Source organism: Bos indicus x Bos taurus, chromosome 22 (genome assembly GCF_003369695.1).
Source record: "Bos indicus x Bos taurus breed Angus x Brahman F1 hybrid chromosome 22, Bos_hybrid_MaternalHap_v2.0, whole genome shotgun sequence".
NCBI classification, from domain to species: domain Eukaryota; kingdom Metazoa; phylum Chordata; class Mammalia; order Artiodactyla; family Bovidae; genus Bos; species Bos indicus x Bos taurus.
The window spans coordinates 9,711,467-9,736,268 of record NC_040097.1 but is presented as its reverse complement, the minus strand read 5'-3'; the positions used below and the strand labels follow the sequence as shown (position 1 = coordinate 9,736,268).

Here is a 24,802-nt window from a genome sequence, read left to right as displayed (position 1 = left end):
TTACTGAAGGACTTGTAACAAAGTAGCCCCCCACCCCAATCCTCTAGAAGTTGCTACTTTCTACAGTAATGTTTTTCCTCCTCCCTTTTTGGGAACTTCTCCCACCAAGGATTGCACCCCTGCCCCCTGCAGTGAAAGTTCACAGAGTCTTAACCACTGAACCATCAGGGAAGTCCCTCAGCTCTCTCAGTTAATGCTGTCTTCTACCGAGCTACATGCACGTATTTTATCCATTTAAAACTGTTTTAGCTACCTGTTTGTGGTAGATGGTTTTAACTCTTGCATTCCTTAGCTCCTCTTTCTGCTCTGCCCAGTAATTTTCATCATCCTTTGTGGTTTAATACAGTTCACTGTTTTCATGATTACAACTTTATGTATGTTTTTTCTCTGTTAACAAAGTAATGTCCTTCAGGGCGCATTTCATTACTTGTACAGCTTTTTGTTTTTCTTGAGGTTGGGTGAACAGTTGTGTCAGTTTCTTTTGCTTGTGTCTCTTTGAATCTCTGCCTCTGTCATCCTGTGTCCTAAATGTGCTGTAGAATACCTTTTTGTTTGGTTTTTCACACTGCCTGACAGTTATCATCCGTTCTTCCGATGTTTGTTGTTTGCTTTGTTTTTCTTAGAAAACAAATAAACTCCTCCTGGAGTCCTGGGTCTCATACTCCCATGTTGACTGGCTTCTTCCCAGGCCTGCTGTACCCAACAGCTTCCTGGGAACAGCCCTCCCCTCTCTTGGGCCAAACCCTTGGTCTCTGGGTCCCAGATCTTCCTTGTCCTTGCTGTACTAACTTGTTCGGTTGGATTGTCTACTTGTCTGTCTATTTATTGGCTACTACATAGTCAGTTTCATTATCTAAATGTACTAGTGAAAACTGATGTGCAGTCTTGCTATTGTTTTTAACAATAAGAATCTTATGTCTTTTCTGGGAGGGGGCATACTGGGTGGTTTGAGTGATCTCAGTTCCCCAACCCAGGACTGAACCCAGGCCACCACAGTGAAAGCCCAGAATGCTAACCACTAGGCCACTAGGGAACTCCCCTCAGGTCCTAATTCTTGGGAAATACAAAAATTTCTTAAGCACCTATGTCTCACCCCCAAGCAAGTCACATTGTACATTCTGTTTTGTAGCCTGCTTTTTTTTTTTTTTTCCAATTTAGTAATCTCTTCTCATGTTACAATGTGATTGTATGGCTGTGTGATAGTCCAATATGAGATTTCCGTAATTTGTCTCATTAATCTCTTGTTTGGGAATGTTCCAAAATGCGGTGTTTAATAAATGCCTGTTGTCATTCTTTTTTATATCTTTGAGTATTCCCTTAGAATATGTTTCTAGACAGGTAGTTTTCTGATGGAGGTGTAAGCTACATGTTGCCAGTTTGCCTTCCAGACTAGAAGCTGTTTTCAGTTTCTCCAGCAGTATATAAGAAGAAAGCCATTTCTGATAAGTGTGGGAAGATTCTTCCTTTTAAAGCTCTCCTTGCTTGGGGAAAGGAGGCCACAGGTCAGAGGACAGGCTGCTTCCCTGCTTCAGTGATGTAGATGTTAGTAGTGTCTGTAAACAGCTTCTCCTCCTATGCTTCCTTGCAGGGCATCAGGGGTCTATATCGGGGCATGGCTGCCCCCATCGTCGGGGTCACCCCCATGTTTGCTGTCTGCTTCTTTGGGTTTGGTTTGGGGAAGAAACTGCAACAGAAACACCCAGAGGATGTGCTCAGGTGAGTACTTACTTACCAGCCCGGAGCACTCGATGCTGTTCTGCCGATGTGTGTGATCTGTGATGTGATGCAGGTTTCGGGAAAGAATTATCAAACCGGCAGTGGCTGTCCTCTTCTCCATATCAGGGAGGTACTTGGGTTTCCTTTGCCCTGTGGACCAATAGGGTAAAATATAAAACCCAAAGCCCTCCCCCAACCCCGCTAACTAGATTGTTGTCATTTCTTATGTGAAGTAGTCTTGCTTACTGGGGATATTAGTAATACCAGCCCCACAGCACTGGGAGGTCCGAATGCTAAAGTGTGTGTCAGATACCACGAAGGTACCTGGTGCCACAGTAATGACGGCAGCAGCCTTGTTTCTTATCCCCTGGATGAGAGAAGCGAAGGTTTCAGCTTCTGTCTTCCTTCATTTTCGTAACATGATTATAATTATTTCCAAGTATTGGTGTCTCTGTTGCAGTGAAAGAAATTAGTATGTTTCCTTCCAGTAGACTTTCAGAAGTTGGATTTGGGTATGGAGAGGCAGATGAGGTAGAATTAAGGCTCAGAACTGACAAAGCAGTGAATGAAAACGGGCTTCTTGGGATGCAGGGGCATTCTGAGTTGACACCGGGATGACAAGGCACACTCAGTCTGGGATGACACCTCCTGGGTGGGGCTACATCAGCACAGGACCCACAGCAGCTGGCTAGGCTTGGATTCTAGAGCTCAAGGGAGGAAGCCCAGGGTGCCCTGTGGTTGATTTCGATCACTACTTCAGGCCACAGCAGGCTGAGTGAGGGGCGAGGCGTAAATAGAAATGCTCATAACATGAAACTATTTCTGGAGTCCCCGTGACTCTCTGAATGTGGCCAGCTTCTATAAAAAGCCATAGGTGGCCCCAAATGTGAGTGTAGGGGGCGGGGTCCTTTGGAAGCTGTGTTTGACTGTTTTTTAAAATATGTATTTTTATTTATTTGGCTGCAATGAGTCTAGTCCCCTGACCAAGGATCAAACTTGGGCCCCCTGCCTTGGGAATGTGGCATCTTAGCCCCTGGGCCACTAGGGAAGGCCATGTGTTTGGCTGTGGTAGTCCAAATAGACTGTGGACACATGTCCTCTCTGAGCACCTGGGGTTTTAGCTCATATGCTAGCTCACAGCTGTATCATGAACCGGGGCCATGCCCAAGAACTTTCATGGGGTGACTGCTACTGCCTCAGCCTGTGGGTTGTATTCCCTGTACCGTCACTTCAGTGCTCAAAGAAGTACCCTTCCTGCCTGAGCAAAGGTTGAGACACTCCAATCCCCGCCCCATAATCCTTCCATGTTCTGAATCCTGAATGTCAATCCTGCCACCTTCTCCTCCCCACTGTAGTGTTGGGCATAGTACAGAAAGGAACGTTACCAGGACCTTGGATGGAAGCTTGAGGGTCCAGACCTCACAGATGCTTCCCTGGGGTGAGTGAGGGGTGGCGGAATGGGCCACCCATGCAGGCTGTCTACATGGTACCCTGTGTACATGCAGAGACCCTGTTCAGAGGAGAGTCCCCAGTCCCGGGAGATATGTGCAGCCTAAGGTCTGGGCATCCATGGAAGAACAGATGTTGGTCTCACGAGGGGAAGTTCTGTTGCTGAAAGGGTACCTCTCAGGTACAGCAGTGTGAACTGAAACTGTGAAGGAGGCCAGCCATGAAAGCAGGTCTCTCAATGGTTGAGCACACAGCCTGTGTGCTGGGCTTGCACGCCTGAGGTAGTTGTGTGAGGCCTGTCTGGGGTGAGTGCACAGGAAAAACCGCCGTTGAGACCAGTGCCCTGCCTCGTGACCAAGCTCATATTGCTCTTGGCACTGAGACCCCTGCCCTGGGAAACTTGATGTCAGGACTGGAAGTGGATGTCTCCCTATTTCCATTTGACATCTCTTTTCCAGGTTTTGGGCTCCTTGTGGGGTGGGATAGTCCTAAAGGCTTGGCTTCTGGAGGCCTGGGGTCGGGAGGGGCCTGAGGGTCAGGCAAGAGGGTGAAGTTTTTCATCAACTTGTGCTCAATTGTGGGAACTCTGTTGAAATGCAAAACTGTAACTCTGTGCTCCATTGCCTCTGAGACCAGTCTGCCTGGAGACCAGATTTTCCTTAATCTAGGAAAGAAAAGGAGACGTCAGAGGCGGCACAGGCAGTGATGCTAGGAGCCTCCTGTTCCTTCACATACTCAGTGTGGTTCATTCTGTGAGGGCTGCAGTGAGGATCCAGATCTCTGGCCACTGGAGGACTATTCCCTGCACAGAAGCCATAGGACCCATCACACCTGATTGGGTGCCATCCTTGACAGGGCATTTCCCAGCAGCTTACAGCACATACCTCACAACTTGGCATGCGGATATGGCCATAGCCATTACCTTGACGCTGTCCTGTGTGAGTCTTGGCTTAAAGTGTTATCAGGCTCTTGGTGATCCAGAGAAGGGGAGATTGGAGGAGATCTGGGGTTAACTGAGGTCTACATCCTGGATTATAGGCTATTTCTCACAACAACCCTGAACTTTGCTGATCAAGGCTCGGAGAGGCCTGGAAACTCGTCCATAGTCACTGCATGGCCGGCCAGGGGAGAACCTCTCCCGTGACTGAGGCCATCTGAGTGTGCCCGTGGGCCTTGTGACTAAGCTCATATTGTTCTCGGCACTGAGACCCCTGCCCTGGGAAATTTGACGTCAGAATATACATAGAACTTGGCTTTGGTGTGAAACATAATCTATTTGTGCTGGACTTCCGCCCAGTCTGAGTACTTATTTAATTTTTTTTTCTTTGCTGGGGCTGCCTCTGTTCTGAGTAGTTAGTCACAGGTTCTTGCCTTTTGTTTTTGTTTTCAATACAGCTACCCCCAGATATTTGCAGCTGGGATGTTGTCTGGAGTATTCACCACAGGAATTATGACCCCTGGAGAGCGAATCAAGTGCTTGTTACAGGTGAGGATGTGATCAGGGTTGGGGAAGATATTGTTTGGAGGCAGGTGGCTAGCTTTTCTACTGGGTATACAATTTTGGGTGGATGTGTATGTCCTTTTACCCTTTATAAAGGCTTCAGATCAGGTGTGCAAACAGTTTCAAGGTTTTTAGGAACATAGAAGCAGTTGTACTAGAGTCAAGAACCAGGACAGTGTAACAAATGAACCAAATGTCACTTGTGTGATGGGTCAACTCAGACTTATCCACCCTTGTTAGCAGCTACTTCAGAACTCCAAAAGGTGAGTCGTGTGTCTTCAGAGGTGGAAGGGAGGCTGCTCTTGGCCAACATCGTCTGTCTGCACCCACTGCCCAAAGGCTCAGCGCCCTTAGAGTGCCCAAGCTTGTTCCCAGGCTAAGGCTGTGAACTGGCTGCTTGCCTTACCACACAGGGCTCCCTTTAAAAAAAAAGCAGCACTGCTTTTTTCTTCTAACGGCCGAAGCAATTTAGTACATAGTCTTTGCTAGAAAAATTTTGGTAATGCAGAGAAGCACAAAGAAAACAATGTATTTATCACCCATGAGGTAAGCACCATTATACTTTCTGTGTGAATTCTTCGTCTTTTTAGTAAACATGCATATTTTAAAAAATTTATCTTTTGAAATAAAATTGGGGTCACATACTGCCATAGTTTTGTAACCAGCTTTTTTCATTTGCTTTGTCACAATATTTTTGTGATTATTTTTCTCAGACGTCATTTTCTATGCTTTATTTCAATTCAGGGCTGTAATTTACCCAATACTCCTTTATCTGGGGATAATCCAAATTATATATCATAGTGAAGATCTTATGAATAAGTCTCTGCATGTGTTCCTGATTATTTTCTTAGGATAAATGTCTAGACTTGAAATTAGTATATTTAAAGATACACAGTTTTAAAAGAATTTTCAACACATGTTGGGGTTTCCTGGTGGTTTAGTGGTAAAGAATCCGCCTGCCAATGCAGGACACTTGGGTGCGAACCCTGGGTAGGGAAGATCCCCTGGAGGAGAAAATGGCAATCCACTCCAGTATTCTTCCTGGGAAAATCCCCTGGACAGGAGCCTGTGGGGTGGCAAAGAGTCAGACACGACTGGGTGACTGAGTACACGCACATAATGTATGTGCGTTAGTAATGTAGGTTACTAAGTGGCCCTCCTAGAAAGGTCTGTCACTTTCTATTCCCATCAGTGGAAGAAGAGCTCTCACTTCCCAGCAGATTCTGCAGCATCTAGTTTACAATCTCTGCTAGGGTGTTGTGTGAAAAATTTGCATTGTTTTAGTTTTTCTTGCTTTTTATTGTCGGTGAGCTTAATTACTTTGATTCATATTAGCTGTTTATATCTATCCTTCGTGAAACACCTCTTTGTATTCTTTGCTCATTTGTCAGTTTGTTTGATTTATAAAAGCTTTAGACATGTTTTGATTTAATATTATCGTAATAATATTAAACGCGACACATGGGATCTTAGTTCTCCAACTAGGAATGGAACCTTGTGCCCCCTCCGTTGCGAGTGTGGAGTCAACCACTGGACCACCAGGAAGTCCCTTATTTAAAAAAATCTTTATACAATTTTTAGATATTGCACTCCTTTTACAGTTATTGCAAAATATTGGCTCTATTCCCCATGTTGTGCAATACATCCTTGTAGCCTGTCTTCACCCAATAATTTATACCTCCTACTCCTCCACCCCTAAACACTTTGGAAATATTAAGGTTATTAATTTCTTATCATATGTGGCAAATCTTTTTCATGCTTTGCATTAGTCATTTAATTTTGTGCATTGTTTAAATTAAATGTTTTATTTTGAGATAATTAAAGGTTCACTTACAGTTGTAAGAAATAATACAGAGGGAAGAAAAGAAATAAATATACAAAGACATCCCACATGTTCTTTACCTTGTTCTTCCACAGAGGTAACGTATTATAAAACTGTAGTATAATATTGCAACCAGAATACTGACATTGATACAGTCAAGATGCAGAACAATTCTATCATGCCAACGATGCCTCATGTAGCCCTTGAATAGCCACTTTCATTTTCTTTTCCCCACACCAGTCCTTTTTTCTTTCGGCTGCCTGCACAGCATGTGGGATCTTCGTTCCCTGACCAGGGATGGAATCCACACTTCCTGCATTGGAAGTTAGGAGTCTTAACCACTGAAATGCCAGGGAAGTCCCTCCACTCCAGTTCTTAAGCACCCCAGCAATCACTAATCTGAACTCCATTTCTATAAATTTGTAGCTTCAAGACATGTGTAAATGGAATCATACAGTATGTAACCTTTTCAGATTGGCCTTTTCAACTTAGCATAAATTTTCTGGAGAGTTGTATAGATTGTGGAATGTATGAGTATTTCATTCCTTTTTAGTAGTCCCATAGTATGGGTGTACTACAGATATGTTTAATTTTTATCCATTGAAGGACATCTGGGTTGTTTCCAGTTCAGGGCTGTTATAAATAAAGATGCTATAAACATTCATGTACAGAGATTTTTCTGGGAAAATCAATCTTCGTTTCTCTGGGATAAATGCCCAGAGGTGTAATTGCTGAGTCATATGGTAGTTACATGTTTAGTTTTCTTTTTTTGTTTCTTATGGCCACACCACATGGCATGTGTAATCTTAGCTCCCTGACCAGGGATCAAACCCATGTCCCCTGCAGTGGACGTGCAGAGTCTTAACCACTGGACCTCCAGGGAAATGCCATGCATGTTTAAAGAAACTACCAATCTTTTTCTAGTGTAACTGTATCATTTTACATTCCCATGAGCACGGTATGAGTGATCCAGTTTCTGTGCATCCTAACCAACATTTGGTGTTGTCACTATTCTTAATTTTAGCCATCCTGAGAGATGTATAGTGATACCTCATTTTAATTTGTTTTCTTCTACTAGCTGAAGGTGTTGAATATCTTTTCATGTGCTTATTTGCTATCACTGTATCCTATTTGGTGAAATGTCTGTTCATGTGTTTTGCCCATTTTCTAATTGGATTATTTGGGATTTTTTTATTATTATTACTGAGTTTCGAGAGTCCTTTATTCTAGATACTATTGCTTTGTCAGATATGTGGTTTGCATATTATTTTCTCCCAGTGTATAGTTTGTCTTTTCATCCTCTCAGCAGAGTCTTTAGAGCAAACGTTTACATTTTGATGAAGTCCAGTTTGTTCATTTCTCTTTTATAGGTAGGGTTTTGGATGTTTAGAACATCAGATCTTAAGGAATCTTTTCCTAGCCTGAAATCCCAAAGATTTTCTTATATGCTTTTTTCTGAAAGTTTTATTTATAGTTTACCTTTTCCATGTAGGTTTGTGAGTCCATTTTGAGTTAAGTTTTGTATCATGTATGAGAATTAGGTCAGAGGGTTTTTTCCCCCCGTGGGGCTATCCAGTTGCACCATACCATTTCCTGGAGATTTACCTTTATTCTACTGAATTAATTTGCACCTCTGTTAAAATTCAGCTGAGTGTATTTGTGTGGGTCTATTTCTGTGTACTCTGTTTTCTTTCATTGATTTATGCAACTTTCCCTTCATTACTATTACACAGTCTTGATTAGTATAGCCATTGGCTAAGTCTTGAAACTGTCTAGACTGATCCCTCCCACTTTATTCTTTAAAAAAAAACAAAACTGGGACTTCCCTGGTGGTCTAGTGGTTGGAAATCTGCCTTCCAAGGCAGGGAGTGTGGGTCCGATCCCTGGTCCAGGAACTAAGATCCCACATGCCATGGGACAACTAAGTCTGAAGACCACAGCTACTGAGGCCACACGCCCTGGAACCCACGCACTGCAACCAAGACCCAATGCCGTAACTGAGACTCAACATAGCCAAGCCAAATAAAAAATTAAAAAACTGTTCTCGCTGTTCTAATTTCTTTGTTTTTTCCATGTTAATTTTAGGATAATTTAGAAAACAGAAAATTCTTGCTGAGAGTATGTTGAATCTATAGATCAACTTGGGTAGAATTAACATGTTATTTTGAGTCTTCCAATACCCAGACATGTTACACCTCTCCATTTATTTAGAACTTTAATTTCTTTTATCAGCATTGTGTAGTTTTCAGCATATAAGCTCTTAATGTGTTTTCTTACACACCTAAGTCCTCTGTAAAGTGACATTGTAAATGGTGTTATAATTTTAATTTTGTTGTCTGCATGTTCATTGCTAGTTTGTAGAAACACAATTGATTTTTTAAAATATTTATTTATTTTTATTTTTGTCTGTGCTGGGTCTTTGTTGCTGCTCAAGGGCTTTCTCTAGTCACGGTGGGTGGGTTCTAGTCTCTGGTTGCAGTGTGCCGGCTTCTCATTGTGGTGACTTCTCCTGTTGTGGAGTACAGGCTCGAGGGCATGTGGACTTTAGTATTTGCAGCACGTGAGCTCAGTAGCTGTGATGCCCGGGCTTAGTTGCCTTGTGGTATGTGGGATCTTCCCAGATCAGGGATTGAACCAGTGTCCCCTGCATTGGCAGGCAGATTCTTAACCACTGGACCACCAGGGAAGCCTGAAATACAATTGATTTTTGTATGTTAATTTTGTATCTTGTGAACCTTCCTGAACGCTCTTATTAATTCTAATTTTTTTTTTTTGGTAGATTCTTTGGGATTTCCTATATAGATAATCTTGTTATTTGCAAACAGGGACAGTTTTATTTCTTCATTTCTGATATTTACCTTTTATATCCTTATTTCACTGGCTAGAACTTCCAGTACCATGTTGAATAAGACTGATGAGAATGGATATGTTTACCTTGTTCCCAATCTTATGGGGAAGTATTCAGCATTTCACCATTAAATATAATCTCAGGGAAGCCCAGGTGGCTCAGTGGGAAAGAATCCTCCTGCCAGTACAAGAGACACAGATGTAATTTTGGAGTGGGTTGCCATGCCCTCCTCCAGAGCATCTTCCCAGCCCAGGGATTGAACCCAGGTCTCCCGCATTGCTAGATACTCTTTGTCAACTTGAGAAGGTTACCTTCTCTTCCTCTTTTTCTGAGAGTTTTATGGATATTGACTTTTGTCAAATGTTTTTTCTTCCTTTATTAATGTGATCGTGTGATTTTTCTCCTAAACTCTTAATATAGTGAATTACTTCCTTTGCTCTTGAACACTGAACCAATTCCTCATTACTGGAATAAAGTCCCCTTTATATATTGCTGAGTTCTATTTTCTTATATTTTGTTAAGGATTTTTCATCTATAGTCATGAGAGATATTAGTCTGTCATTTTTTTTCTATATTGTCTTTGTCTGGTTTTGATATCAGAGTAATACGAGCTTCATAAAATGAATTGGGAATTGTTCCCTCTTCTACTGTATAGAATATGTGTTGATTTTTCTGTAAACATTTGGTAGAATTGGTACAATTTTATAGTGAAATCATATAGGCTTGAGATTTGGGGTAAGAAATTTTTAAATTATGAATTCAGCTTTCTTTAAAGTTACAGGCCTATTCAAATTATTTATTTCATATTGGGAAAATTGTGATAGTTTTTGTTTTTTTATCTAAGTTGTCAAATACGTGTGTGTAAAGTTGTTTGTAGTACTCCTTTATTGTCTTTTTTTATGTCTGCAGGATCTGTGGTATTATCTTCTGTTTTATTCCTGGTATTAGTAATCTGTGACTTCTCTTTCTTTTTTCTTTGTCAGACTCACTAGAGGTTTGTCAGTTTTTATTGATCTTTTCAAAAAAGATTTTCCTTTCTCTTTTTTTTTTCAGCTGTGTAACGCAGCTTGTAGGATCTCAGTTCCTCGACCAGAGATTGAAACCAGGCTATGGCAATGAAAGCCCAGAATCCTAACCGCTAGGCCAACGGGGAATTCCCCTCTTTGATTTTCTTTATTATTTTTCTGTTTTCAATTCCATTGGTTTCTGCTTCTGTTTTTATGATCTCCTTCCTTTTGCTTGTTTTTGGGTTTAGTTTGCTTTTCTTTTCTCTCTCTCTCTCTTTTTTTTTAAGCTTTTGAAGTGCAAGCTTAGAATCTTGGTTTGAAGCCTTTCCTCTCTTCTGAAGTGTGCAGGCAGTGCTATAAAGTTTCCTCTCAGCATTGCTTTAGCTATGTCCCACAAACTCCAATATATTTCAGTTTTCAGTCAGTTGAGTGTGTTTTCTGGTTTCCTTTGGGACTTCCTTTTTGAATTGCTTTTGAAGAGTGTTGTTCAGTTTCCAAGTGTTGGAGATTATTGATTTCCGGTTTGAGTCCATTGTGATTGAAGAACATATTCTGTATCATTCACATTCTTTTAAATTTCTTGAGGGTTGCTTTATGGCCTTGGATATGGTTTATCTTGTTTGTGTGCCACTGGCATTTAAAAAGAATGTGTGTGCTGCTGTTGTTTGGTGGCAAAATCTATAAATGTCGATTATATCCTGTTGGTTGATGGTGTTAAATTCTTTATCCTTGACGATTTTATGGCCAGTTGTTCTGTTTGTTGATGGAGGAATTCGGAATCTCCAGCTGTTACTGTGAGTTTGTTTCTTCTTTCAATTCTATTAGTGTCCCTTCACATAGTTTGCAGTTTTTTTGTTTAATGTATACACACTTAGAATTGCTATGTCTTCTTGGTGGATTGGCCCTTTTCTCACTGTGTAAGTGTTCTTCATATTACCATTATATAATATTCCATATTTTTGCTTACCGTGTTCTTCCTGGTGTTCCAGAGTTCCTTCTTTTATACTTTCTTTTCTGTTTAAAGAACTTCCTTTAGCCATTCTCTTGGGATATATCTACGAATGACAAAGTCGCTGAGTTTTCTTTCATCTAAGAATGCCTGCTTTTCCTTTTATTCCTGAAGAATATTTTCACTTGACATAGGGTCCTGGGATGACAGTTCTTTGCTTTCAGCTCCTGAAAGATACTGTGCCACTCCTTTCTACCCTCCCCGGTTTCTGCTGTCATTCTAAATATTTCAGTGTTGTTCTTCGGTTGCTAAGTCATGTCCAGCTCTTTGTGACTCCATGGACTACAAGGCTTCCCTGTCCTTCACCATCCCCCAGAGTTTGTTAAAACTCATGTCCAGTGAGTCAGTGATGCTATCCAAACATCTCCTCCTCTGTCGCCCCCTTCTGCTTCTATCTTCAATCTTTCCCAGCATCAAGGTCTTTTTCAGTGAGTTGGCTCTCCACATCAGGTGGCCAAAGTATTGGAGCTTCAGATTCAGCGTCAGTCCTTCCAGTGAATATTCAGGACTGCTTTCCTTTAGGATTGACTGGTTTGATCTTCTTGCCGTCCAAGGGGCTCTCAAGGGTCTTCTCCAACACCACAATTCAGAAGCATTTATTCGTTGGTATTCAGTCTTCTTTATGGTCCAACTCACATCCATGTGTGTTATTTTTCTCAGGCTACTCTTAAGCTTCTTTCGTTTTCAGTTTTCGACTAAGTTCATTTGTGATGTGCTCTGGCATGGATTTATTTTGGGGCATTCTGTTTAGGTTTTGGTCAGCTTCTTAAATCTCTATGTTTCAGTTCAGTTCAGTCGCTCAGTCATGTCTGACTCTTTGTGACCCCGTGGACTGCAGCATACCAGGCCTCTCTGTTCATCACCAGCTCCCAGAGTTTACTCAAACTCATGTGTATTGAGTTGGTGATGCCATTCAACCATCTCACTCTCTGTCGTCCCCTTCTCCTCCCGCCTTCAATCTTTCCCAGCATCAGGGTCTTTTCAAATGAGTTAGCTCTTTGCATCAGGTGGCCAAAGTATTGGAGTTTCAGCTTCAACATCAGTCCTTCCAGTGAATATTCAGGATTGATTTCCTGTAGGATGGACAGGTTGGATCTCCTTGCAGTCCAAGGGACTCTCAAGAGTCTTCTCCAACACCACAGTTCAAAAGCATCCATTCTTTGGTACTCAGCTTTCTTTATAGTCCAACTCTCACATCCATACATGACTACTGGAAAAGCCATAGGCTTGACTAGACTGACCTTTGTTGGCAAAGTAATGTCTCTTCTTTTGAATATGCTATCTAGGTTGGTCATAGCTTTTCTTCCAAGGAGCAAGTGTCTTTTAATTTCATGGCTGCACTCACCATCTGCAGTGATTTTGGAGCCCCCCAAAATAAAGTCTGCCACTGTTTCCACTGTTTCTCCATCTATTTCCCATGAAGTGTTGGGACTAGATGCCATGATCTTAGTTTTCTGAATGTTGAGCTTTAAGCCAACTTTTTCACTGTCCTCTTTCACTTTCATCAAGAGGCTCTTTAGTTCTTCTTCACTTTCTGCCATAAGGGTGGTGTCATCTGCATATCTGAGGTTATTGATATTTCTCCCAGCAATCTTGATTCCAGCTTGGGCTTCCTCCAGCCCAGCATTTCTCATGATGTACTCTGCATATAAGTTAAATAAGCAGGGTGACAATATACAGCCTTGACGTACTCCTTTTCTTACTTGGAACCAGTCTGTTGTTCCATGTCCAGTTCTAACTGTTGCTTCCTGACCTGCATACAGATTTCTCAAGAGGCAGATCAGGTGGTCTGGTATTCCCATCTCTTGAAGAATTTTCCACAGTTTATTGTGATCCACACAGTCAAAGGCTTTGGCATAGTCAATAAAGCAGAAATAGATGTTTTTCTTGGACTCACACTTTTTTGATGATCCAGCAGATGTTGGCAATTTGATCTCTGGTTCCTCTGCCTTTTCTAAAACCAGCTTGAACATCAGGAAGTTCACGGTTCACGTATTGCTGAAGCCTGGCTTGGAGAATTTTGAGCATTACTGTACTAGCGTATGAGGTGAGTGCCTTTGTGCAGTAGTTTGAACATTCTTTGGTGTTGCCTTTCTTTGGGATTGAAATGAAAACTGACCTTTTCCAGTCCTGTGGCCACTGCTGAGTTTTCCAAATTTGCTGGCATGTTGAAGGCAACACTTTGACAGCATCATCTTTTAGGACTTGAAATAGCTCAACTGGAATTCCATCACCTCCACTAGCTTTGTTCATAGTGATGCTTCCTAAGGCCCACTTGACTTCGCATTCCAGGATGTCTGGTTCTAGGTGAGTGATCACACCATCATGATTATCTGGGTCTTGAAGATCTTTTTTGTACTGTTCTTCTGTGTATTCTTGCCACCTCTTCTTAATATCTTCTGCTTCTTTTAGGTCCATACCATTTCTGTCCTTTTTTGAGCCCATCTTTGCATGAAGTGTTCCCTTGGTATCTCTCATTTTCTTGAAGAGATCTCTAGTCTTTCCCATTCTACTGTTTTCCTCTATTTCTTTGCACTGATCACTGAGAAAGGCTTTCTTATCTCCCCTTGCTATTCTTTGGAACTCTGCATTCAAATGGGTATATCTTTCCTTTTCTCCTTTTTTTTTTTTTTGCTTCTCTTCTTTTCACAGCTATTTGTAAGGCCTCCTCAGACAGCCATTTTGCTCTTTTGCATTTCTTTTTCTTGGGGATGGTCTTGCTCCCTGTCTCCTGTACAGTGTCACGCACCTCTGTCCATAGTTCATCAGGCACTCTGTCTATCAGATATAGTCCCTTGAATCTATTTGTCATTTCCACTGTATAATTGTTAGGGATTTGATTTAGGTCATACATGAGTGGTCTTGGACTTCCTGATGGCTCAGAGGGTAAAGTGTCTGTCTGCAATGCAGGAGACAGGGTTTGATCCCTGAGTTGGGAAGATCCCCTGGGGAAGGAAATGGCAACCCACTCCAGTACTATTGCCTGGAAAATCCCATGGATGGAGGAGCCTGGTAGGCTACAGTCCATGGAGTCACAAAGAGTCGGACACGACTGAGCGACTTTACTTTCACTTTTCACTTTGAGTGGTCTAGTGGTTTCTTCAGTTTAAGTCTGAATTTGGCCATAAGGAGGTCATGATCTGAGCCATAGTCAGCTCCCGGTCTTGTTTTTGCTGACTGTATAGAGCTTCTCCCTCTTTGGCTACAAAGAATATAATCAACCTGTTTTCAGTGTTGACCACCTGGTGATGTCCATGTGTAGAGTCTTCTCTTGTGTTGTTGGAAGAGGGTGTTTACTATGACCAGTGCGTTCTCTTGGCAAAACTCTATTAGCCTTTGCTCTGCTTCATTTGGTACTCCAAGGCCAAATTTGCCTGTTACTCCAGGTGTTTCTTGACTTCCTACTTTTGCATTCCAGTCCCCTATAATGAAAAGGACATTTTTGGGGGGAGTTAGTTCTAGAAGGTCTTGTAGATCTTCATAGAACCATTCACCTTCAGCTTCTTCAGCATTACTGGTTGGGGCATAGACTTCGATTACCATGATATTGAATGGTTTGCCTTGGAAACAAACATTCTGTCATTTTTGAGGTTGCATCCAAGTACTTCATTTCAGACTCTCTTGTTCACTATGATGGCTACTGCATTTCTTCTAAGGGATTTTTGCCCACAGTAGTAGATATAATGGTCATCTGAGTTAAATTCACCCATTCCAGTCCATTTTAGTTCGCTGATTCCTAGAATGTCAGTGTTCACTCTTGCCATCTCCTGTTTGACCACTTCCACTTTGCCTTGATTCATGGACCTAACATTCCAGGTTCCTATGCATTCCAGGTTCCTCTTTACAGCATCGGACCTTGCTTCCATCACCAGTCACATCCACAACTGGGTTTTGTTTTTGCTTTGGCTCCGTCTCTTCATTCTTTCTGGAGTTATTTCTCCATTGATCTCCAGTAGCATATTGGGCACCTACTGACCTGGAGAGTTCCTCTTTCAGTATCATATCATTTTGCCTTTTCATACTGTTCATGGGGTTCTCAAGGCAAGAACACTGAAGTGCTTTGCCATTCCCTTCTCCAGTGGACCACATGCTGTCAGACCTCTCCACCATGACCCGCCCGTCTTGGGTGGCCCTACATGGCATGGCTCATAATTTCATTGAGTTAGATAAGGCTGTGGTCGATGTGGTTAGATTGGTTAGTTTTCTGAGATTGTGGTTTTCAGTCTATCTGCCCTCTGATGGAGAAGGATAAGAGGCTTATGGAAGCTTCCTGCTGGGAGAGAAAACTGAGGGGGAAACTGGGTCTTGTTCTGATGGGCAGGGCCATGCTCAGTAAATCTTTAATCCAATTTTCTGTTGATGGATGGGGCTGTGATCCCTCCCTGCTATTTGCCTGGGGCCAAGGCGGATTCTTGACCAGCTGGGCAGTCAGGGAAGCTCTCAGTGTTTGTTTTGCCGGATTTGGGGAGTTTTCAGCTTGACTTCTTTGAATACTTGTTCAGTCCTGCCCTGTTGTCTCCTCTTCTTCTGGGACTGTGAGGACACAAAGATTAAGATTTTCTGATATAGCCCCATGGGCTTACAGTCCCTGAGGTTCTGTTTGATTTGTTTCAGTTTGTTTTGTGTCTTGTTCAGATTGGATACTTTCCACTGTTTTGTCTTCTGATGCTGGTTTTTTTTTTTTTTTTCCTTATCTCTCCCCTGTATTCTGCTGTTGAGCGAGCCATCCACTGAGTTTTAAATTTTGGCTGTTTTTCAGTTCTAAAACTTTCATTTGGTTCTTCCTCATATCTTCTATTTCTGTGCGAAGATTTTCTTTCTTTGCTGTGGCTTTCTAATCTTTTGAATCTATTTCAAGCATATTCACGATTCGTCATTGAAGGATTTTTACAATGCCTGCTCTAAAATGTCTGTCAAAAAATTCGTACATCTCTGTCATCTTGGTGTTGGCCTCTACTGCTTCTTTTTTCTTTCAGTTTGAGATCTTCCTGGTTAGTGCGATTTCCAGTTGGAACCCGGATATTTGCATATTTTATTGAGATTTTGGATCCTTTATAAACTTCCTGTTTCTGTTGGCTTTCTCTGACACCACGCCAGTAGGAAGTGAGGGCTGCTGCCTTGCTACTGCCAAGTGAGTACAAGTGCAGGGGCCCTACTTGCCCTCTATTGACACTTGAGGGAGGGGCACTGCTTTTTACTGTTGGGTGGGTGTGGGAGTTCTACTGACTCCACTGACAACACAGGACAGGAGAGCCCTGGTTACAGCTGTCAGGGATGAAAGTCCTCATTCCCTCTTTGGTCCTCTCTGACTCCACCCAGGCAGCACATTGGGTACCTCGTTACAGCCGTGCAAAGGAGGAAGTCGGGCTCCCCACATGGTCTTTGCTCGTGTGGGTGAGGGTGAGGCTGCAGTTTTTTCTATGATGTATGGCTGGAGTAGAGTGTTTTTTGTCTAAAGATGTTCTGTCTTTCTAGGCTGTTCCTTTTCTGATCCTTTGTCTAGGGAATGCAGGCTTTCGTTGGGCCTTCTTTTTAGTCTGTGCCTGTTGGCATTCCTGGATCACCAGTATCTTCTGCCTCAAGTCTGAGATATGTCAAATGAGAATATACAGCGAACTCACCATGATGTCATTGCTCAAGGCGGAAAGTCCTTAGTGAGTCTGCTTCTCCTCTCCAAATTCTCAGAGCCCTCTTATATTTGTTTAAAACAAATAATGTTAGGGCTTTTTTTTTCTTTGGTATTTAGCAGGAAGAATAAAGACTTGCTAGAAGTCTGTATATTGATTTTGAGTTAGTGAATATTTATTTTCTTTTCAGTAGCCTTGTCCATTAGCCTTTTCCATCATGACTTCTTCCTTTTCTTTTATGCCTGAAGTCCTTTTCTTTTTTTTTTTTTGATTAATTTAGTTAGTTAGTTTTGGCTGTGCTAGTCTTCATTGCTGCTCAAGGGCTTTCTCTAGTTGCAGTGGCTTCTCTTGCTTCAGATCTCAGGCTCTAGGCACACGGGCTTCAGTAATTATGGCCTACGGGCCCAGTTGCTCCGTGGAATGTGGGGTTTTAGTTCCCAGACCGGGGACTGAACCCGTATCCCCCGCATTGGCAGGCGGACTCTCAACCATTGGACCACCAGGGAAGTCCCCCTGATTTCTGCTCCTAGATGAGACAGTCCCTGTGCACTCCTCCACTCTGCTGGGTGGCTACTTTGTACCTCTCTTCTCTTCTCAGACCCCGACCCTCTCAGCAGATGACCTGGCTTTCTACTCCACAGAGAAAACTGAAACCGCCAGAAGAGAACTTTACCAGATGCCCTCCACTGCCCCACTGGCGCCTGACTACACCTGTGGCTGCCTGGCCTGTTTCCACCAAGAATGGCCCATGCTTCTGCTTCTGCTTGACCCCGCCTCCTAACCCCTCTTGCCCATTCAGAGACCTTGTTCAGCAGTTCTTCTTTCTCTCCTTCAGCATCAGTTTTTGCTTTCTAGTAGATTGTTCTGTTTGGCAATAAAGGTCAGCATCAGTTTTTGCTTTCTAGTAGATTGTTCTCTTTGGCAATAAAGGCATGAACCTGCTTCTGTTTTCACCTTAAAAATACAGACTTCTCTCTTTTACCTTCCACCTCCATTTCTGGGCTTCCTGTCTTTACTCTGTGCATGTTCGTGCACGGGTGCTTAGTCACTCAGTCATGTCTGACTCTGTGACCCCATGGACTATAGCCCGCCAGGCTTATCTGTCTATGGGATTCTTTAGGCAAGAATACTGGAGCGGGTTGCCATTTCCTCCTCCAGGGTATCTTCCTGACCCAGGATCAAACCCTAATCTCCTTTGTCTCCTGCATTGCAGGCAGATTCTTTATCCTTTCATCAGGGAAGCTCTGTCTTTACTCCCTCTTACATTGAAACTCTTGGAAAAAGTTTTTCATTTTTGTTGTTTTTTCCCCACTTGTTGTCTCCAGTACCTCTTCTCTAATAGTTAAACATACATCAGACTGGCTTTTGCCTCACAACACTAACAAAACTACTTTTATCAAGGTCACTAGTGACTTTTACACCAAGTCTAGTGTTCAGTTCTTGGACCTGGACATAGGTCCATCTTGATTCATCAACAGAATTGGACTCAACTGGTCCCCTACTCTTCCTTGAAGAGCTGTCTTCACTTGGCTTCTCTCCTGACTTTCTACCTACTTGGCTGCTCCTTCTCTATGTCCTTTGTTGATTCATCATCATCTTCTCGATCTTTTAATGTTCACGTGCACGAGACTCAGTGCTATTACATTCATCTCACTGATGATTTCTTCTTGTCTCATGACTTTTAGACACAATCTGTATGATGACGATTTTCCAATTTGTATCACCAGCTCAGATTTTTCCTGCACTCTGGACTAGTTCATCCAACATTCCCACTGGACACTAATAGGCACCTCAAAGTCACCATGTGCAAAGCTGAACTCCTGGTCTTCCTCAGTCCTTGCTTCACTTACAGCCTTCTACAACTCTGTTGGGGGCAATACCATCTGTCTAGTTGTTCAGCTCTAAAACCCCAGAGTCCTCCTAGATTCCTTTTTGTCTCATTGAACACATCCCGTTTGTTGAACAGTTAAGCTGGCTTTTACCGTATCCCAAATCTACTCCTTCCCACCACCTCCATTGTAAACCACGTGGTCCCAGGTCACCTTCATCACTGTTCTGGGTGACTGTAAGGTCCTCGTCACTTGTTTCCCTGTTTATAGTCTATACCATACATTACAGTGAACGGATTCTGTTACTATGCCACTTCATGCTCCGTCCTCTTTGTCCCCGCAGGTCACTGTGAGTCAACTCTAGCATCCTCTGATAACATGGGCCACCCTGCCATCCCTCAGACATACCAGGTTCACCTGTGGCAGGATCATCTGGGGAAGTCATATTTTGTTTTAAAAGCCATTGATACTCAACCAGATATTGTCTTAAGTTTATTATTTTTAGATAAATTGACATCTTCCTGATTGAAAACTTTTCCTAACCAGAACTGTTGTTGTTGTTATTCAGTTGCTAAGTCACATCTTACTCTTTTGAGACCCCATGGACTGTAGCCCTCAAGGTTCCTCTGTCCATGGAATTTTCCAGGCAAGAATACTCGAGTGGGTTGCTCTTTTCTTCTCCAGGGGATCTTCCTGACCCAGGCGTCACACCGCGTCTCCTGGATTGGCAGATGGATTCTTTACTAGTGCGCCACCAGGGAAGCCCAACAAAACTCTTACTCTCTTTTTATTCACCTCTTCTTTTCTATCCCTTGGCAAGTTTTTAGAGTTTTATTTACGCCAATCCTATGGCTTGATGCACATATATTTTGTTATTTTGAATGAGATTCTTTTCCATTATTCTTCAACTAGTTGTTGGTATGTACAAAAATTGTCGGATTTATATATTTATTTTGTAAGCATTTCTCCTTGGGAACTCTTAAATATGAACTCCCTTTCCAACTTTAATTACTCTTTGGTTGATGCCTTCATATGTTTAGATTCCTCTTGACTCTGTACTTGCTTTGGATCCTGTACAGGCTTTCTTTCTTTCAGATCTTTTCTGGAATACCTCCCGCTTGCCCTCAGGCTCTTGGGGAAATGAACACATTTTCAATAGGTTTCCCATATTTTTCTACATTTGCTTCCTTTTGTCCTCCTTCTCTACAAGGATGGTATTTTTAAAAATTAATACACATTTAATTTTCTTAATTAATTAAGAGACTGGGACAAAGGGCCTCTCCTTGGCCCTCCCCTGGCTCTGCACAGGACCTCTGTCCAAGCACTTAGAGCTCTGAATACAATTTCCAGCTCACCTTCTCTTAACCAAGCTTCATGATCACTTAGAGCTTGGAATGGATTTAGTATTGCATGGATCTTTGTTGAAGGAATAAGTAAATGACTGAAATATTTGTCTAGTCCTTTCTAGAACTTCCAACTACATTTATTGGGGATAAAGATACTTGGGAATTTATTTTTCAACTTACTTTCCAGTTCCTCTGCTGTTTTTTATTTTTTCCTAATCAGTGTGTATGTATTTTGTCATATTTTCACCTAGCCTTAGTTCATAGTGACTTCCACCAGCATTATACATTCTAAACAACTGTCGGTGTGCCACTGAAGTCTGTTATTGATCTAATGCATAATGACCACTGGCACACTCACTGTGCACTCTTTCGTAGCCTGTTGAGTCTGTTGACTTGGATGTTGCTCTTGCTGACTTGACAATTCTTTCCTCCCTCTCAGATTCAGGCTTCTTCAGGGGAGACCAAGTACACTGGGCCTTTGGACTGTGCGAAGAAGCTATACAAGGAGGCTGGGGTCCGAGGGATCTACAAGGGGACTGTACTCACGCTCATGCGAGGTAACCTTTGAGCCCTCCACCTGTGGTGGATTTGCCACAGGGAGGTCTTGCCTGGATCTCTGGATTAGCCTTGGCACCGTGCATGCCACGGCCCTGATAGGGCTCGCACGGTGTGTCCTGCTTTTAGGCCATTCACCTCTGGCCAGCATGGACACGCATGAGAATGGGGGGACCTTCCATCCTTCTGGTAGGCCGGCCCCCAAGGGTGGAAATCATGACAGTGGCAGTAGCAAGTAGATGGAAAGCATGGCTGGAGGGATGAGTGGGAAAAAGGAATACCATAGGAGGCTTCCCTGGTGGTCCAGTGGTTAAGACTCCAAGCTTCCAATGCAGGGGGCATGGGTTTGATCCCTGGTGCCATGTGGTGCAGCCAGAAAAAAAAAAAAGAATGACTTAGTAACAGTGGAGCTTCATTTGGCTTGAGAGGCATATCCTACGGGGCTGGCGCCAGGCGCCAGAGATAGCCCTGAGATGGCAGCTCGGAGGAAGGCCGGATGTTAGCTCCAGTTAATACTGCTTGGAGTGGGCATATTAGTGGGGACCACTCAGAGGGCCTCTGAAGGTGAAATAATGTCATGCTTGTTTGTGTTCACTGACACCAGTGCTGGCCCCAGAGCCACCTCTGATCACTGTAGATAGAAGTGCTGCTGAGGAACTTCTCAGGAAACCTTCAAGGGTCCAGTGCCAAGGTTGGCTCTCCTAAGATCAAGAAATCTGTGAGGCTTTTCTGTCATTTATTTTACATCTTTCTTGCCACTAACAGATGTTCCAGCCAGTGGCATGTATTTCATGACATATGAGTGGCTGAAAAATATCTTCACTCCAGAGGGAAAGAGGTGAGGAGAACAGAAGAGCTTAGAAGCCACTTTCCCTCATTACCGGTAGGTTGCCCTTGCCCATTAGTGGGTCTGAAGGCAGAAATGGGACCTGCTTCTGTCTCCATGTCTACTTTCCTCTTGTTACTGTTGAGCCCCAGCTAATACCAATACCTCTTACTCTGTGGCTCACCCAGTGGAGCAAGGGTTTGAAACAAGTACAGAAAACCTCCTCCAAAGAGTGGCAGCTACCTTGTCACAGGAGTCTTGGCCTTGGACCACCTCCCTGCAGCCAGTTCCTCCCTCTCTGTGGCTGCCAGGTCTGCACAGAGAGGGATGATCTGAACGCCACTCTCACAGCCTTTGTGTGACCAGGGTTGTGTTTGATGTTCTGCAGCGTCAATGAGCTCAGCGTGCCTCGGATCCTGGTGGCTGGGGGTTTTGCGGGGATCTTCAACTGGGCTGTGGCAATCCCCCCAGACGTGCTCAAGTCCCGCTTCCAGACTGGTTAGTAGGAGAGAACAGGGGTGGATGGGGTTGGAGTGGGCCCCCAAACTGGCTGCCCCTGGGATACGGAGCTCTTAAGGTCTTAGGCACACTCCCTCTCCACAGTAGCTCTCAGTGAGTGTCTGGCCAGCATTCTCCCACGTAGTCATTTGTGTCCTGAGAATGTGAGACTCATTTTCTTGTCAGCCTAAACATAAAGTAACTGAGAGAAGGACTTCCCTGGTGGTCCAGTGTTAATACTCCACTAGATGGGACACAGGTTCAATCCCTGGTGAACGAAGATCCACATGCTGCGCAATGTGACCCCAAAAAAGTGAGAGAAGAAGTCATGTCAGCCTTCCTTCCCCGACGTGAGCGGAAGGACTGTTTCATTGTTCATTCTTTTCCCCATTTCCTCGGCACTAGTATAATCCAGACGTTGGTTTGTTCCAGGATGAACTGTGTTGTCTGTGGACTGGTTCTGGGTGACCCACACAGTAGCCTCTCCCTGGTGCTGTGGCCCTGCAGGAAGCCTTGACTACAAAATTGTCCCCATGTAGGTCACCATGGTCAGGTCAGAAAGCTTCCTGAAGCCTTAATGGTTGGGTTCTGCCCACAGCACCTCCTGGGAAATATCCTAATGGTTTCAAAGATGTGCTGAGGGAGCTGATCCGGGATGAAGGCATCACATCCTTGTACAAGGGCTTCAATGCAGTGATGATCCGAGCCTTCCCAGCCAATGCGGTGAGTGACTGGCAGGGGCTATGATTTTTCCATTTGGGGCTCAGAGCAGAGTGCAGGTGGTCCGATTTTGCTTGCTTCTGAGATTGAACTGGGGGCTCAGTTTTTCTGAAGTCCCACCCTCAGCCAGAGCGTCCTCATTTGTCCCCTTTCCTAAATCTGTCAGATGAGTTACCTTTGTGATTCTCCAAGGCGAGGAGCTTTGACTTCCTGGCATGGCCATCAGAAGTGGCCAGTTGTGGGACATGCATTTTCTTTCCCTATTAGGGATGAGAAAGCACAGCTTGATTCCGTGAGTTGAGGAAGGGGTAAGATTAGGAACGGGTTTTGGTCCTGACAGGGCCAGCCGAGCACAACGCTGGGGGTCTCTGTGAGTAGCCACAACTCCTGTTGGCTTTTCTCTTCCTTCCAACCCCTTCTCAGGCCTGTTTCCTGGGCTTTGAAGTTGCCATGAAGTTCCTTAACTGGGCTGTGCCCAACTTGTGAGGCTGAAGGCTGCTCCAGGCTTCAGGATGCCAGAAGCTGTCATCCAGGAGGAACTGTGGGCAGGACTAGGCAGTCCTGAGGTGTGAGGAGAGGGGGATGGTGGGATGAGAGCTCTGTGCATGGACCTGTCGAGACCATTGTCTTAATCACACCCTCTACCTGGTGTAATTTGCCATTTTGCAACTTGAATCCTCTCTTGTCAATTTAAGGGATCTCATGAGGACTTGGAGGTGGAATAAGTAGCTTCTAGACCACATACCACCTGCGGCCAGGGTGCTGTCTGCCAGTTGACTACTAGCCCTCCTACACCCAGAATACTCTTCGAGAAAGAGGGACTGTCAACCTCTCACTGGAGACACTCTGCATGTTTTCAGCCAGCTGTCTATGAGCTGGGGCCTTCCTGGATCCCTAGCCAGGAACACCCACCAGGGTATCCTCTAATCCTGGCATGCACAGCTCCAGGTCCACATGGGAATGTGGACCTGAGGCCTGCATCTGTCTGTCTATGCAGACTGAGCAAATGTGCCTAGGGGTGGAGAGCCTGTTAACACTCGGGTTTTGTTTTGTTTTTTTAATGCATGCAAGTAATCAGAATTAAAACTAGAGTAGCCTAATTTCCCAGGAGTTGGTGGAAAGCTTTCTCTCCTACACAGAGGAGAGTTTTGAATAGACCATCCCAGCTTGCTAGGATAAGTGAGAAAGTGAGAAAGCCCAGGGTGTAGGAAGACTCTTTTTGCACACTCTTTTCTCATGAGAGCGCCCTATTTGGACAGGAAATAATAAATATTGTTTCTAATTTTCGCAATGTGTGAAATTTTTTTCTTTTGATTCTGGGTCATTTCAGCAAGCAGCCAGGGGCCTCGGTGGAGGCTGTTAGGCATCTAGCAACCTTCCCTGGATGGAATTCAGGCAGCAATTTCAGCAAGAGAAAGAGGAAGAAGTCTTGGCCCACCTGGCCTTCCCTGACTGCCCTGGCCCCAGCTCCTGGAGGGTTAGATCGGTGGGGTGGGATAAGGCAATCTGACTGGTAACTGTTCCCATAGCGCTTGGGGGTCGCTGTATGATCTGATGTCTGGCCTTACTTATCAGGCTGAAGATGATGATTGATTGGGTGCAGCCAGGGGAGATGAGGGAGTCAGAGTGGAGAGTGACAGGCTAGCTAGTCCGTCCTTAGCTGGGGGAGGGAGAGGCTACCAGAGCTGGGCTTCTCTGGCTTTGTCCCATCTGGCAGTCACACTTCCGCTGGCACTTCCCACCTCACTGCAGCTACACAGAGATCCTTGGACTTTGGCTTCAGAGGTATCACTCAGTGTAAATGGGTGAGAGGGGAAGGGACCCATCCCCATCTGGGAGTGGGTGTGGCCAATTTGCCCAGAAGCTGAAAATTTAGGGGTTTAAGGAAGGAAGCTTTATTCCTGGGAAGATATTTCTGGATGATGGTCAAGTAAAAATAATTGCTTCAAGGATAAAAATTGTTTGCTCTCTTCCTGGGAAGATTAATTAATTCAGTGTTACGCTTTCCTGTCTCATGCTGCAGGATATCTTTGTTTAATCTCTCACTGA

General features: G+C 43.8%; 1 protein-coding gene across 2 annotated transcripts in view; it reads left to right on the top strand.

Moving 5' to 3' along the window:
• The window catches only part of SLC25A20 (solute carrier family 25 member 20), a 36,105-nt gene extending 12,065 nt beyond the window's left edge, over nt 1–24,040 (top strand). The window contains exons 3-10 of one of the 2 annotated variants that reach the window (XR_003507783.1): nt 1,589–1,716; nt 4,561–4,651; nt 20,594–20,711; nt 21,475–21,547; nt 21,924–22,033; nt 22,632–22,756; nt 23,177–23,319; nt 23,449–24,040. Coding sequence is in view for 1 of the 2 variants with exons in the window: in XM_027523009.1 (XP_027378810.1) it covers nt 1,589–1,716; nt 4,561–4,651; nt 20,594–20,711; nt 21,475–21,547; nt 21,924–22,033; nt 22,632–22,756; nt 23,177–23,239 (708 nt within the window). In the remaining variant the exon portion in view is untranslated. Of the gene's footprint in view, nt 1–1,588; nt 1,717–4,560; nt 4,652–20,593; nt 20,712–21,474; nt 21,548–21,923; nt 22,034–22,631; nt 22,757–23,176 lie in introns of both variants that reach the window. The other variant, XM_027523009.1, reaches the window with a different exon arrangement.
• Nucleotides 24,041–24,802: the final 762 nt, after the last annotated feature.